The 16,655-nt window shown below is 36.5% G+C and overlaps 3 protein-coding genes across 3 annotated transcripts; 1 reads left to right on the top strand and 2 right to left on the bottom strand.

The window, feature by feature from the left end:
- Nucleotides 1-766: 766 nt before the first annotated feature.
- On the bottom strand, nt 767-4,575 carry LOC147394945 (uncharacterized). The gene is made up of 2 exons (XM_086453959.1): nt 3,937-4,575; nt 767-1,507 (listed from the first exon to the last, which is right to left on the bottom strand). The coding sequence occupies exons 1-2, from the start codon at nt 4,458-4,460 to the stop codon at nt 1,069-1,071; spliced, it is 963 nt and encodes a 320-aa protein (XP_086310085.1). The 5' UTR covers nt 4,461-4,575; the 3' UTR covers nt 767-1,068.
- A 1,204-nt stretch (nt 4,576-5,779) lies between these two features.
- LOC147394944 (putative pentatricopeptide repeat-containing protein At3g28640) lies at nt 5,780-7,774 on the top strand. The gene has a single exon (XM_086454447.1). It carries the CDS (start codon nt 5,966-5,968, stop codon nt 7,490-7,492), a length of 1,527 nt encoding a protein of 508 aa, XP_086310573.1. The 5' UTR covers nt 5,780-5,965; the 3' UTR covers nt 7,493-7,774.
- A 1,323-nt stretch (nt 7,775-9,097) lies between these two features.
- On the bottom strand, nt 9,098-16,436 carry LOC147394943 (uncharacterized). The gene is made up of 5 exons (XM_086454448.1): nt 16,233-16,436; nt 15,568-16,142; nt 11,699-12,307; nt 10,948-11,242; nt 9,098-9,453 (listed from the first exon to the last, which is right to left on the bottom strand). Exons 2-5 carry the CDS (start codon nt 16,138-16,140, stop codon nt 9,419-9,421), a joined length of 1,512 nt encoding a protein of 503 aa, XP_086310574.1. The 5' UTR covers nt 16,141-16,142; nt 16,233-16,436; the 3' UTR covers nt 9,098-9,418.
- Between the last annotated feature and the right edge of the window lie 219 nt (nt 16,437-16,655).

The raw sequence follows: 16,655 nt of genomic DNA, 5'->3' as shown, positions 1-16,655 counted from the left end.
GGGACTTATCTCAAGAGGACTTTTCTGCAAGTTTCCTTTTTGGAAGGTTCTTTCAATCACGCTGCTTGTTTTGGGTGAAGAAAAAGGTTGAACAAAGCCATTTGGGATACGTTTGATTGCAAGGAAAATTAGGTGAAAAATGACTTGCCGTGACAAAAGGATATTTTCAAGTGTTTGACGCACCAAATAAAAAATTTTGTTGAAAAATCGATTTGTCTGAATGAAAGATTTTCCACAATCATAAGTAAATCCAATTCTTACCCCCCCCTAAAAATCAATCTAAATACTCTCAATTTTTGGGCTTTAATCACTTTTATCAATTTTTGATTTCGATATTATAATATCGAAATGAACATTTGCATAAACAATTCACATCTAAATCTTGAAATTTATGAGTATGTCGTACCCTGATCATCATTCGTTATTTCAAATTATCGGAATAGATTGAAAGTTAAAGAATGTTGTTCACCAATCTTTGAACTTAGAAGTATGTTGTTCTTATTTGTCATCACAAAGCACAAAAATGATCTGCAATGGCCATTGAAAAACTGAAGTAAAGTTTAAAAAAAAAAAATTAGCTAATTAATATGAGGAGCATTCGCAGGCCCCAAAGAGAGCCAAACTTCTAGCTCATATATTGACAAAATGTTTGGCAAGTTAAATGTTTGACTCTCTTTAGGGCCTCCCGACACTTCCCTATAAATAAATTAGCTAATTAATCAGTATTAAACTGAGATTAAGAAAAAAAATCTAAATGCCTCCAAGATGCAAGTGGAATGAACATTAAAACCAACACCTTAAGCTTACATTGTTAAAAGTATGGTATGATCACTAGTATACAAATTCAAAATGAAGACAAACCGCATATTGAGCAGCAGTGGTGCAATATATTAGTCCACCCCATCGTCTCCAATCCAACACCCAACCATTACGTAGAGTCGTAGATCATCCTTCAAACCCTCCCTACTATTCACATTCTTCACTCCTTAGAACCAAACATATTTACATCTTACCTTGTCTACAAGTGTTAATGGATCGTCCGTGGCAAACATGAAGCTGAAGCCATCGTCAGCTACCCAGCAAGCTTCTCAGGCTAGATTTCTGTTCTGCAGTGAGACTTGATGGGAATTTGACATCAAATTTGATCCTCAGTTTCCCTTTCTTCCCGGGTTCCCTTGAGATCGGCATTCCTTCACCAGGGACCACCATTTCGTGACCTGGTCTGACAATATATGTAATTGGGATCGTAAGATTTCTTCTGTCCAGGGTAACTAGGTTAAGGGTCTTCCCCGTAAGGGCCTCCAACAGTGATATTCTTACGTTGATCACCAGATCGTTCCCATCTCTCTTGTAAACTTTATGTGGATTCTCTTCTATCAAGAAAACAATATCTCCTGGAATGACCCCGGGCTCTTGGTTACTCTTCTCCGGGAAGGTGATTTTTGTGCCTTTCTTCCAACCGGGCTTGATATCAATTGCCAGGATCTCCACCACAGCTTTCAACTTACTGCAAGAGAACTAACGTATTACGACAAATAACAGTTATAAAAAAAAGACAAAAAAAAGGGGGGAAAAGGTAACTAACATGCACTCATCATTCAGAAGCCATCAATTCTACCAGGAGTTATTAAGCCAAGGTTTTTTTTTTTTTTTAACTACTAAAAAATTGTCCAAATTTTCCTTATTAGCTCGAGGGTAATAAAGAAACCATTCCAAAGAACTTAAATGAAGAAAATTGACAGAAGAAGGGGGCGAGGGGAAGTAACTTAAATGAATCTTTCTTGACCCACTTGTGCCTGATTCATCTTGAATAATCTAAAATCATTCAATAATATATATGTTATCTTGAATTCTCAATTATGTGCCAACAATTCCCAATTCCCAGTTCTTGTTCTTTTAAGTGAGAAAACTAAAACATGAAGAAAAATAAATAAAGATAAAATTTTTAGAAATAAGGAATGTGGATAGATCCAAGCAGCAAATAAACCCCACCCATGTTTTCTGATAAGTTGCAAGTAAACCCCCACATAACAATATAAAATAATAAATCACCCCATAACCAGGGTATGTTATTAGGAAACTAAATTTTCCAAGGAATTCAGTAAAAGAGTTGGGAGTTTGCAATCTGAAAAAACTTCTCCAACAAGAGGGAAGATAAAGGCAATTGATCACCTACACCACTGAAAAAATTTGAATTTTTTATATATGAAAACAGCCACAATGCAGAAGGCCTCCTCTTGAGCTACCCTACAATGCCAGGGAAGTAATATTTAACTGATTGTCATGCCTGCGGCATTCGTTGAACGTGTGGTCTTATCCCACAATGCAACATCTTCTCCCACATCTGCATTTTATCTACAAAACTAGGGAAGGCAAAACATGCTGATCTAGAAGTGCCTTGTAGGTTGTAGCAACCGGAAAAACTAAGGCAGTTGCGCATGAACATTTTCAGATTTGATGGAAAGGTAACAGCCCTGGATGACTAAGCAATCTTAAATCCATAGAATATGATTCACAACAATCCTCTAACCCATTCTTTTCTAAAACCCATTAAAATACTAAAACATAAATCCTCTATAACAAACTCACGATCACGTGTGACATCTTAAAGAGTTCCTGAAAAGATGCATGTCCCTTGTCATATGCGCCATATAAGGTGCAAAAGCATATGGGCATTCAAATGCATTTGACTTTGGTGTTCCCATTCTACGTGTCCTGTATGTTTAACAAATAAACTAGGCTATAAATCATCATCAAAGCCTCATCTGAAAATAAATTGGTCTCAATTGAAAAAATCTTGGTCCTCCACTCAATTATGACTAAAAATCTTTTGAATCAGCTCTCACTACATTAACCACTTTCTTTTTTAATATTCTTCCCGCTCTTTTAGAAATTTTAACTTGCACATTCATTCTAAATGGGACTATAATCAACCTTTGTTGCACATGACCAAACCATCTACATCGACTTTTCCTTAGTTTTGCACATAGTGTTGTACTCTTACATGTTCACCAATCAGCACACCCAAAGTAAATAAAATATACTGACCATAAGTGAAAAACTAGAAGTTATCCCAAGCACATCTAGATAGTAGTGTTTCCCTCTTAGCACATACAAGCCCGGATATACGGTTCCCAATTTCCTCCAAGTAACCATTCACATCACCCATAAGGATTTATTAACAATAGCTAGTAAATAAGGTATACCAATACAAGTTTTCAAGAGCCAAATAAACTAAAAATTGATGATAATTGTAAATTTCTCCCCAAAACCTCCTTTAATCCAATTGGCACATTACATTTAGATATCGTTGGAGAGCTCAGGAGCAAAATGCATCAAAAGAAACACCTTGAAATCAACTTGCTTCCAAAAAACATGTATCAAATATCGAACAGTTTCTCGTCCAATTCAACAGGTACTGAACACACAATCCCTAATTGCCGTTCTTTCAATTGACCTAATATCTTAAAGAATTGACACTCTAACCCCTATACCAATCATACGGAACCAAAAATATCAAATTGGGTAGGTTTGAATTTGTAATTTAACCATTATACGCAATAACTCTTGGGGGAAGAACATCAATGGATGAAAAATCCATGAAAACTACTCCAAGAATTGTTGAAAATCCAACATTAAACAAAGAACATTATAAATCCCATTCCCCCCAAATAATCGAAAAACAACCCAACAAGAAGCAAAAATATCAAATGGTATAGGTTTGAATCTGTAATGTAATCCATTATACCGCAATAATTCTTCACCAAGAACATCAATGAGTGAAAAATCCATGAATTACTTCAAGAATTGTTGAAATCCAACATTAAACAAAGAACATAATAAACCCCATTTCCCCACAAAACCATAAAGAATCGAAAAACAACCAAACAAACTTAAAAAAACGAATAATTGAAGAAAGAACACAAAATTACATACCCGTCACCATCTTCAACGTTTCTTGAAATCTTCACTTTCTTGGTTGTCCCACAGAAGAGATCCTCCAAACTACAAAACAACTTATTCTCCACCACCGCCCCCTTCGTAGTAGATTGGTTACCAACATCCCCATCAGAATTCCTATTAGTTTTCTCCCCAAACCCACGATTTCTACCACCAACACCATCAGATTCACCAAAAAATTCAGCAAAAATGTCATCAGGGTTTCTGGGATTAAACCTAAATGACGAATTGGGGGGAGCACGAGAAGACGGAGGAGGAGGTGGAACAGGACCAGACTTGAGTGCTTCTTCTCCGTAACGATCGTAGATCTGACGCTTTTGAGGATCGCTAAGAACAGCATAAGCTTCAGAAATTTGTTTGAATTTGGATTCGGCTTCTTGTTTGTTGTCACGGTTCTTGTCTGGATGCCATATCTTAGCGAGTCTTCTATAAGCTTGCTTTAGGTTCTCTTCTGTTGCGTTTCTGCTAACTTTCAAAATGTTGTAGTAATCGACTCCCATCTCTCTCTCTCCTCTCCCTCTCTCTCTCTCTCTTCTGTGATTGAAAATGGGGGGTTTTGGTGCGCGTGTGAGATTAAAAAGAGTCGAGAATGTTCTGATTCTGAAAGCGTGTGAGAGAGACTGAAGCCAACGGTTGACGCAGACCAGTCAAACGCGAGGCTTACGCCGAGTCCAACTTCCTGGATGACAATGGGCTTAATTCCAAGTCGTATCCGTACAGTTTTAGTGAAATTTGTACTACATGGAGTATTTAGCTAACTAACTCCGGATCTTCTTTATTCTCCACAAGGATTTAATCCGATATGGATCGGATTGATTTTGATTATCATGTCCAAAGTTGATCAAATATGAGAAAATATGTAAATTACACTATATAGATTGATGGAGAAGAGAAAGGAAAAGACAATAAAATGAGATTATTTGAATCTCACTCTTTTGTTTCAATTTTTATATTCTACAAAACGGTAGTAGTCAAGTAGAATTTACTAGTGTATTTTATTTAAATGTATAAGATTTTTTTTTTAAATATTTTTATATCAAATCTAATTTTGATCTAATTTGATTCTGATTCAATTGTTACTGGATCAGATTTAGATATTAATATTGAGATCCGATAAGAAGTTAATTCGATAAGATCTAATCCAATTATATCTGATCCAATCCAATCCATCAATAACCATAAACAAAAGTAAGTTTTTCTCAATTGGCAACCAACTATTTTAGGCTTCTACTTATGACATGATAGGTTTTGCTTTTCAGTGGTTAACAAAGGTGAAAGTGGGTTCTAGGTCATGGGATCAACGCTCCTCAAGCCACACCAACTAAGTTAAGTGGGCACCTTCATTTTGGTGCTCCGGACATTGGAGGACCTCATTTGCTTATTCCATTAGATCAAATGAGCCCTTGCGATAAACAATAAATAAAGGAAGCAACTATTTGTAGTTGACAAGTCACCCCTTACACTTAACCCTTAAAAATTGAGAAAAAAGTCCTGGCTAATTTTAAATTTTGACTAGTTGAACTTCACTCTATATTTCTTTGTTGGAAGACGACAACTTATCTCTCTATATTTTTTTTTGTAATAGAAAAAAAGAGAAAATATGTGTTTCTATCAATATCTATTTTTTATTAAAGGACGAAAAGGAAAAAAACATTCTCATTTTCCCTTTAGTAGATGAGGAGTCTCTCTCATATTGAGGGCAAGGAGAATAAATATCGTAGGAGTACAAACTTTTTCTTTATTTTATTTAGAAGTGCAATCATAGCAATGAAGTACACGGGATTTCTTAAGTGATGGCATGCAATAGATTCTTGGTGGTGGTGTGCAAGTAGTCTCTCCCTAAGCTAATCAGAAATTAGTGACCTGTTATTGCCACACCAACTTTTGCTAATGCCACCCCAAGATGTGTGTTAGTGATTACATATGCATAAGGGTGGTGTTAGCAAAAGTTGGTGTGGCAATAGAATCTCTTCCCTTTAATCACCCTACCTCATAATGCATCGCCATGGGTTGTGCTCGCCTGCTCTGCAGCAGCAGCAGCGGTAGTACTCAAGCATGGAACCTCTGCATGTCCATCGTCAAGCGTTGCTCCAATATGTCACAACTTAAGGCCGTACACGCCATCTTCATCACACACGGGCTTCACCATAACACCTACGCCATTAGCAAACTCATCTCCTTCTGCGCTCTTTCCGAATCTGGCAACCTCGTATACGCCTCTCTCCTCTTCCACCAAACCCAAAACCCAAATCCCTTCATCTACAACACTCTCATAAGAGCTCATACTCGCAAGTCTCAACCTCGAGTCGCTCTCCACTACTTCCATCTCATGCTCAAGAACGATACCCTTGTTCCCGATCACCACACATTCCCTTTCGTTCTCATCGCTTGTGCTAACATATCATCTCTCTTTTTAGGTGAGCAAATCCATTGCTGGGTCTTGAAAAATGGGTTGGGTGCATCAGACAATCATATACAGACTTCCCTTTTACGTTTTTACGGAGAATGCAAAAGTTTGTTTGATTCTCGTAAGGTGTTTGATGAAATTCCCCAAAGAGATGTTATCCAATGGAATGTTCTCATAAATGGGTACCTTCGATGTGGTCTTGCTTCCGAGGGTTTGAATGCTTTTCGTGATTTGTTGGTTTCTCAATTGGAACCGGATGAGTTCTGTATCGCTACGGGTCTCACTGCTTGTGCCCATTCGGGGGCGCTTCGGCAAGGAATCTGGATCCATGATTACATTAAGAAACGAAATGGGTTCGCCGAAGATGTGTTTTTAGGGACTGCTTTAGTTGATATGTATGCTAAGTGTGGGTGTATCGATGAGGCTGTCGAGGCGTTCAAGGGAATGTCTAAGAGAAACGTCTTCTCATGGGCTGCTATGATTGGTGGGTTTGCACTACATGGGTTTGCTAAAGAGGCTATCCATTGCTTGGAGAGAATGATTAAGGAAGATGGACTTAGGCCAGATGGGGTTGTCATTCTCGGGGTTTTAACAGCTTGTACTCATGCAGGGCTCCAAGAAGAAGGCCTGTTTTTATTGGACAACATGGAGGCTTTGTATGGCGTCAAGCCCAAACACGAGCACTACAGTTGCACGGTGGACTTGCTTTGTAGGGCGGGTCGGTTAGACGAAGCACTTAAGCTCATACAAACAATGCCAATGGAACCTCTTGCTTCTGTTTGGGGTTCATTGCTTAGTGCATGTAAGACACATGGTAATGTTGAGCTTGCAGAGCTAGCAGTTGAAGAGCTTCTACGGCTCGAACATGATAGTGGAGTTGAAGAAGATGGTGCTTATGTTCAGCTGTCAAACATTTATTTAGGTGCACAGAGGTGCAAAGATGCACGGAGGATTCGAAAAATGATGGGTGATAAAGGGATCAAGAAGACACCGGGTTGTAGTGTGGTTGAGGTGAATGGTGTGGTGAATGAATTCGTTGCAAGCGATGTCGTGCACCCTCTTCGACTTGAGATACATGCAATGCTGGATTTTTTATCCCTAACTATCGTGGATCACAACCTATGAAAAGATGAAATGATTTGCATGTATGGACTGAAGATATGGTTCAAGATAGAATTCAATGGTGAAAAAAAGGGTATTTTAGTAACATGCCCCTGAGAAATAGGCAAAATTAGGATTACCCCGTCCCAATATGAGATCAATTCCCTGAACTTCGGTTGATCTAGTTACCAATGTTTGTTCAAATGATGGTCTACTGTGTGAATACCTAAACTACCCTTGTAATATTTAGATTACCAAAATGTCATTGTTTTAATTGAAATAATAAAAAATCTAATCTAATCTCAACTATTTGATTAAAATATTTTACATCTTTGGATTAAAACATGAAATTAGGATTTTACCGTTGTCTCATTTATTCCACTTAGGGTCATATTTGTTATTATTGGAATGTTCTCGAAAGTGTTAGGGTTTTATTCCTAAAACCTATTGCTTTGAAATCTTACAATTAACAGTTTTTTATCCGATTTATGATTAAGCAAGTTAAAAATCTCATATTTCATGGAATGAGTGGAGATTTGAAATCTCATGTGAGCTCTTTTAACAAATTTGACCTCAATGCTTAAGTTTTTGTGGAACAAAATCAAGGAAAAAAAAAACATATTCATTTTATTTATGCACAGGAGGGGGAAGGGGGTAGAACTAACATGAATATTTACAGTAGGGGTATTACGAATTTCATTTTCTTGATTGTTTTATATTTTCTCTCGATTATCTTGCATTTCACGAGGGTGTAACACTAATATCACCCATTTCACAGGGTGATTTTACTAAATTAGCCACACACAAAAATTAGCAACCCCAATATTTGGGATTAAGCATATATGATGATCTTTTTTGCATCCTCAGTTGATTGACATGTCGCATGGGCCACATCAAACCTTGACCTGGTGTTGTGGAACTTGAGCAGTTTTTTTTTTTTTTGCAGGAGTATCCTAGTTTGAAGTAGCACTACTTGGGCTCCAGTGAGTTGGAAGTCCATGCTTTCAGCTGGCGTTAAGGGAGAGCATCCTACAAGAACCCTATATTTTTCTTTGATTCAAAATTTTCCAATAACAACTTCCTTTTTATTTCAAGCTAAAATCCGCAAATTTTCCCAAGCAAAAATATAAATTATGTTTGAGGTTTCAAGGGAAGTTCTGTCCCTGTCAATGCAAAGGAGACTCAAATCCACGGACTGAGTCATCATCACTATCACCATCTTTTCTTGAATGGGGACATTCAAACCTACAAGAGAGTGATCCTTTGCTTCCAAGTTCAACAATTACCAAACAAATTTGCTCCCAATACACAACCACCACCATACCCAAACAAAAAACAAAAATACAAAATTTGAAACAAGATGAAAAGCACATGATTGCAATTGGCAGCCCAAATACATCATCCCTCGTCAAAGCGAGATTTTTTGCTCACGGAATTTATCATAGACTCTCCCGTGTGTGCCACGTCAAGCCTAACAGAGGTAGTTTTGTAAATTGCGGATGCCATTAATACATGCAGGCTTATGTGATTGGTGGATCCTGAATTTTTTGAGCAAAAACATTTTTCCTCATCATCACCATCATGTTTTAAAAATGCAAAAGAATTCTGCATCAGAAACACAGTTGCACAGGTCCCCAACAGAAAAAAGTTCTCAATCATATGTAACCACCGAATACAAGGTATTTGATAATTATTGGAGAGAAAATGGGTGATTGTAATGAGCCTCAGTGATAATTTTGAAAGTTATTCAAACTCGTTGAAGAACTATACTCCCTTTTATTAGTAATCGATTGGAGTGAAGAGGCAAATTATGAATGAGGACCATTTCCAGATGGTTCCAGCATGTTTCGGCAAGCATTCAGACATCTTTTTTGCAAAATGTACATAATAGGCGTGTATGCATTTATTTTGTACACAAAGAGCTGCGTGTCCAGCACGCCTCAACTCAATTTACAGCAGACCTGGCTGTGCAAAATCTTTCGCAACTGAAACAAAAACACAGTACCACAGGTAAGCCTATAGACAACAAGAAAAAAAAAAATCCAAACTAGTAAACAAAATGCTGCATGAAAACATCAAGTAGAGAGTTAACGGGGCTAGAGTATGATGTTCAAAGGTGTTTTCTTTAGGGATTTTCTCATTAGATGGGATGACATTTTGAATTTGGTGTCTGTGTAGCTTTTTTTTGTTGTTTTTGTATTTTTTGATGGGATGGTCATCTTGACCTCATCTTCTCTTTTTCTAAATATAATTTAATTCATTAAGAAAAATGTGGCTAGAGTACGTTCAGATTATCCAATTATGAAACGATTGGTAATAGGAATCGAGTGTGACTAAGTAACAGAGTTAGAAAAGAACCTGATTTTAAGAGTAAACTTAGATGGAAACTTTAGCAGACATCCAGGTTCCTCGAACATTTCTTCAATAAGAATTAGAAGTCCAGTATTCTGAAGAGTTTTTTTAGACTTTTTAAAGTATTCTGAAGAGTTGAAAGAACATGGGGTTAAGAGTTCCACCTAGATGGGACAATCTAGCTCCATAGAAGACATCCAGGTTCCTTGGACATTGCTTCGATTAGGTTTATAAGGTCCAGTACTGCTGAGGCTTAGCTTCTCTTCCACACAATATAACAAATTCTTCTAAATAGGTGAAGTAACCATGTCAGACTCATGTTGGATTTGGACAGCTAACTGATTTTGGATACCTCCAAATCTCTTTCTTTTGTCATTTTCTCTTTATTTAGCAAAACCCTGCTAATATATATATATTTAACTTGTCTATCGGTAAGTTATAAAAATTAATTATGAATTATTAATGGGATATCATAATTTTTATTTTCTTTTATATTATCCTATATACAAATGCTTCCCAAGTACTTAAGCACTCTTCAACTACATCAACATCCTTCTTCCATTAAGTAACCAATTTTTTGTTAAGCAACCAACTACTCCAAAAGACCGATCTGTTGGAGAAGGGGAAAACAATGAATATAAGAGGGTCACAGGGCTTAAATGGGGTATAACACACTTGAGTGGAGGAAAATATACTCCACTCCCCTCACCCATAAGGGTGGAAAGAATCGAACCCCGACCTATACAAACCTAGCGCTCTGATACCATGTTAACCGACCAACTACTCCAAAAGACCAATATGTTTGGAGAAGGGGAGAAGAATGAATACAAGGGGATCATGTGGCTTAAATGGGGTATAACGCACCTAAAAGTGGAGGAAAACATACACTCAACATTCTTGCCTAGTGTCCAAGAGAAAAGCTTAAGAAATTGTGAACGGACATTTTTTTCTATTTATAATAACACATGTAGGAACAAATTCAATCATATTGACTAGTATAATAATTGAAAGCAAATCATACAAATAAATCTTCATATCTTATAAAACGGCGGAAAGATAATTACTCAAGAGTTCAATAACGCTACTAGACTAACTAAATTTTTTATCAAGAGAAGGCGAAACCTCACCTTTCGACGAAGCCTGAACTACAACAAGATGCATAGTACCATTGTTGGGAGGAAGCTGTAATCGAAGGGGATAAAGCTTTCCATTCAACGGACTCCGAGTACACACAATTATATCTTCAAGCCCGGTTTCTTCCTTCAACTTATGAGTCAACTCATCTACCCCATTCCCCTTAAAAGTAAATGAAGTCCCTTCTACACCATCTTCAACCTCAACCTCACCATTCTCATCAGCAATACTATAATAAATCATTCGACCATCCACCCTTTGCGACGAATTAACAGAAGAATCCTTAGACTGCAAAATAACAATAATCACAACCCAAACCCTAATTTCAAAAAATCCAGAAAAAAAATATCAATAAACAAAACTAAAATTCAAAGAATCAAATCTGCAATTTAGAAAATTTAGATTGCAAATTAACAATAATCACAACCCAAACCCTAATTTTCCAAAAGCCTAATTTCAAAAAATCCAGAAAATATTAATAAACGAAATCCAAATAAAAAATTCAAAGAATCAAACCTACAATTTAGAAAATTTAGACTGCAAAATAACAATAATCACACCCCAAACCCTAACTTTCCAAAACCCTAGTTTAAAAAGTCGAGAAAAATATCAATAAACTAAATCAAAACTCAAAGAATCAAACCTGCATTTTAGACAGCAAAATAACAATAATCATAACCCAAACCCTAATTTCAAAAATCCAGAAAAATTCAATAAATGAAATCAAAATTTAAAGAATCAAACCTGCAATTTAGATAATTTGCTAGATAATCTGGAAGATAATGTGGTGGGTTTGATGGAAATTGCCAATGGAGACGATGGTTCGTCAGAAGGAAGAGAAGAAGCATCCGATGGTGATTCCGGAATCGATTCAGATTCACCTGATTCTTGAACTCCAATCTCCAACACCTCAACATTCCACAAGATCCAATCTTGAGTAGAACTTCTGTGAGGAATATCGTGCGTAACGGAATTCCTCCAAGGGGGAAGACCCCCGTTGGCACGAAGAAAGTTTCCGTAACGGGTTTTGAACTTGACCTGAGATTGCGTTCCTTCTCTAATGGGTTCCCACTCTACAGAAGAATCTAATTTTGTGGGCAAAGTTTGGAGAACCTTACGTTGTGACATCCGGGGGACAAATGGAACGTTGGATGCTGTTAGGTATTTGCCAAAGCAGCTCTTGAGACGGATTATGGTTCCGCCATGGACGAACTCGACGGTCCATCTAGCAGTTTTCGATGAACCGGTTCGATCTTGGTAGACCGATTCTTCGTTTTCTTCGGCTAGTAAGTACTTGTTGTGGTGACTCCGGAGTCGAATCGTTTTCGCATTTTCGAAGAGTTCCATTACGAGCTGAGATGTCGAATTAGAGGAAGAAATCAGAGAAGGAGATTTGAAAAAACGAAAATGAAGAAACTTAAAAAAATTAAGAAAAAAAAACAAAAAGTCGTCTTTGTTAGTTAGAACTTGAAACTTGAAACTTGAAAATGAAACTTGAAAATGGTAGAGTTGGTGCCTTGATGGAGACTGGAGAGTGGAGAGGGAGTTTTAGGCGCGTGGACATGCCCCTTCACATTTTGGTGAATATTTGAGATACGCCTGTCTTTTAATTAAAATTGATCTTATGCCCTTTGACCATATTCTTCTATTATTGGCCTAATGAAAAAGGACCGAAATGCATTTCACTCATATATATTCAATTGATTAAATTTTTTGATATTGTCACTGGATAAATCTGTTTTTAATCGATGTTGATGAAAATTGATCTAAAATCAATAATGTCGTCATCGAAAGGTTTTACCAATTAAGTTAGCTGACACCTACTTGAAAGTGGGACATAAACGATAAGTTATCAATATAACAACACCGGTCCGATGTTCAACTTCTATTCGAAAAATAATACCTTTAAGATTTTTTCAAAATTCGTCATTTTCAAGTTCTTCAACTTTTTTAACAAGAGAGAGAAAGAGAGTGTGTGTGTGTGTATGTGTTTTTACCAAAGTGAAGTTGGGCTCACTAGAGTCTGAAGGTTGAAGATGAGGATACAAAATTTGATCTAAGAGCATTAACTGTGATTGGTTTTGAAAAGAAAATCAAGGAATCTTGATTGTTGAAGAGGAGAGCATTTGGGTCATTTTTGTTTATTAGAACGATCAAAGTCAAAGATTTATGATTATACGTATCCCAATGTAAATGATCTACGATGCTATGATAAAGGAGAGGATGTCAGATAGAGGCGTCATATTATCACGATTTTTTATCTAAATCACCCAAAATTTCGCTGGATACAAACTCTATTTGAGAGCCACGTGGCAAATAATTTTGGTCACACTAAACGAAAAATCAATGGTTTTTTGACAGGGCTTGATAATAAAAAAAAAAAATTGGCTATATCTAACGTGGTGGACTGTGGAGGTCAGCCACATATGGATGACGAGGAACAAAAGGTGTGACAAGTGAGACTGTTGGAGTATAGGATCCAAACTCATTTACAAATTAAGGTAAAATTCAAAAACAGTTAACTAATGTGTAAAACCGTTGTGGTATTAATATCTTTCGTGAAGGAGACGCAAGTAGCTTGCCATCCCTTTAGTCGACGTTGATTTCGACGTTTAGACAAGAAGAAGTTGGGGGATTTGTTTTCCACTTATCCACGTATACGTCGACCAAAGAAAATGCCAACCTAACTATCTTGTTAACACCTGCATTACTAATCATAACTTTGAGAAATTCTATTCCCACACCAACTTTTGCTAATGTCACCCTAATTCATATGTAAATCATCACCATCGAATTGGAGTGATGTTAGCAAAAGTTGGCATGGCAATAAAAACTCTTTATTATTATTATTATTATTATTATTATTATTATATCAAAAATAAGAGACATGATTTTTTTACTCCTCCCTCTGACATACTCTCCCGACATGGCAGATGATAGAACCATAGATTTTCTTCCTTGAGATATACAATTGCACATGTTTAGGAGCAATCTATGATTCTGTCACACACCACATCGAGAGAGTAGAGGGGGAAGTATGTCAGGAGGGGGAGGGGGTCAGAAAACCATTATTCTAAAAATAGTTCTTTAGAAATGTACCTTGATCAAAGAAATAAAGTTTACAAAATAAGTCGTAATCAAGAACAATGTCTAGTTCTTATAGTAATATATGGTGCCTACATCGCATGTTTTGGTTGAATTTAAAACACATAGGACTACGATTTGTTTAGGAGCCTGATGTGTTTTAAACGCCAACTAAATAGTGCCATGTAGACACCACGGGCACTGTTCTGAATCCTGACTCTTAAAATATTATCTTAGACAATCAAATATCTAACTTTTCACGAAGATAATCTCAAAACACATTCAATGTTTTGGGAACAATGTTTCATTTTAGTGTCGATCTAAAATGAAATGCCTAAAGACATTTTGAGATGATATAAAACTTTCAATCATGCTCAATATATCTCAATTTTATGTAATGTAGCATTATAATAAGAGTCGTGCTACATTGACTACTTCCAACATTGCCTTTAGCATATGTGTAGAGAACCATTGGTTTTCCTCGAGTGTTCAACACTTGTATCTCAAGGAAAAGCATCTATGGTACAGTGTTGAGGGTATTGTTCTTTTCGAAGTCAATTTTGCCTTCTTTGAATATGAATCTAATCTTATTTGGATTATCCGCGGGATCTCTATTTCCTAGTCATTAAGGTTTTGTTTGGTCCTCTTCCCCTTGGGTATGGTATATGAACATTAGAGTTAAATTGTGGGGGCTCCATACACCCAATCATTTATGATCGTGCTCCTTGAGATAGCTAACCATACGACAACCATATATGCGTCTTTGGCACAAGGGTATCCTACGGGCCATGTTGACATTCTATATTAGACACATAATCAAGTAGTTGAGTTTATTTTTAGGGTATTTTAGAAACACCCTCACTATAAAATTGGTGATATTAGATTTACCCTTTTTTTAAAATGCAAGATTATGCTTACCCCTTTGACCGTAAGTCAACATTGCATTTTCTTAATGATTTAATAGTGAAATTTTGATTATTTTTTTAAAAATACTCTTTAAATACTTAAATGACTAAATCAAATTTTGAAAAGATTAATGCTAGAATGACATCAGTGGAGGACACAGGGGAAATCTTGATGCGGTGGCGTGCACATGTCTGTAGATGCATTTTACTTATATCTTGGAGAAATGCATCTACGAGCATACACAAGCCAACACTAGAAGATGTCCCCCGCTGAGATCACTCTAGCACAACTCTTTTGAAAAACATCAAAATTTCTCTGTGAGATCACTCTAGCACGACTCTTTTGGAAAAGATCAAAATTTCTCTGATAAAAATCATCAATAAAAAAAAAAAGCAACGTTGACTAACAGTTAAGGGGGTAAGTCTAATCTTGCATTTTTTAAGGGGGTAAACCTAATATCACCAATTTTACAATGGGGTGTTTCTAATATACCCTTTTTTTACTCCAATTTGGCAACTTCTACTGTTCTACAGCTCCACTTACGAAATAGGCCCTAATGTTCTTAGAATTCTAAAACTCTGTAATTTCTGAAAAAAAAAAAATCAAAAATTTGAAAACCAAACCTGTGATGAAGATAACCTGGGCGACTTAGTCGATTCCATCGACCATGGCGACGTTGGTGAATCGATTTGATCCTCCGAAATCGACGAAAATCTCGATAATTGCTTCTCAAATTCAACAAGTGAATCAACTTCTGATTCATCCACCACTTCCACATCCCACAAAACCCAATCTTGCGAACCACTTTTACTCAACCCATCATGAGTAATCAAATTCTTCCAACCATTTGCACGCAAGAATTTCCCTTTTCTTGTTCTTAATTTTACTTGAAATCCATCTCGTATCGGTTCCCACTCAATCGATGAGTCCAAATTGATATTTGGTTCAGTTTGGATCACTTTCTTACCATTCATCCCAAGAAGTAATGGAGTTTCTGAGGCTGTTAGATATTTTCCGTAACAGCTCTTGAGACGAATAATATGGCTGTTTTCTTCGACGAATTCGATCGTCCAATTTACTTTACGAGACGATCCGTTCCGAGTTTGTCGAACAGTTTGTTCATCTTCATCTGCAAGTAAGTACTTTTCGAGATGGCTTCGTAGTCTAACAGCTTTAGCTTTGTTGAAAAACTCCATATCTGATTCAATTATAAAATCAAACAAACAGAATTTGAGAAATTTAATCCTAAATTGGAGAAATTAAAAAGATTGGTTTTGTTTTTTCTTACCTAATAAGAAGCAAGATTTGGGGATTTCTTTGAAGAATTGGATTAAAGGGTTTAATGGGTTTGTATTCAAGAGAGAGGAAACGATCGATATCTGTATCAAAGACTTTGACGCGTTAAGTACGAAACTTCGAGGTTGTGATGGCTCTTGACCAGACTCTCTGGAAGATGGACTTCTACAATAATGTTTCAGGTGTTAATTTTGAACAACAAACCATTAATTTGAGTTTAATATTATGGTTTAAACTATAAACTTTAAAAGCTTAATGAGACATACAAACCAATAATTTATTCTCACATTCTTGTTCAGGTCCCACCATATGAATATTCGGCAAATTAATCTAGAATAATGATGAATGAACATGCGGCTGACGTGGCAAAGGATCGTAGATCTTTTTCCTGTGTATCTCAAGAAAAAGATCTTCT

This window comes from Akebia trifoliata, chromosome 9 (genome assembly GCF_017979445.1).
Source record: "Akebia trifoliata isolate Shusen 1 chromosome 9, ASM1797944v1, whole genome shotgun sequence".
Classification (NCBI taxonomy): domain Eukaryota; kingdom Viridiplantae; phylum Streptophyta; class Magnoliopsida; order Ranunculales; family Lardizabalaceae; genus Akebia; species Akebia trifoliata.
Note: the sequence above shows the minus strand (reverse complement) of the source record. Positions and strands in the feature narration are given on the sequence as shown.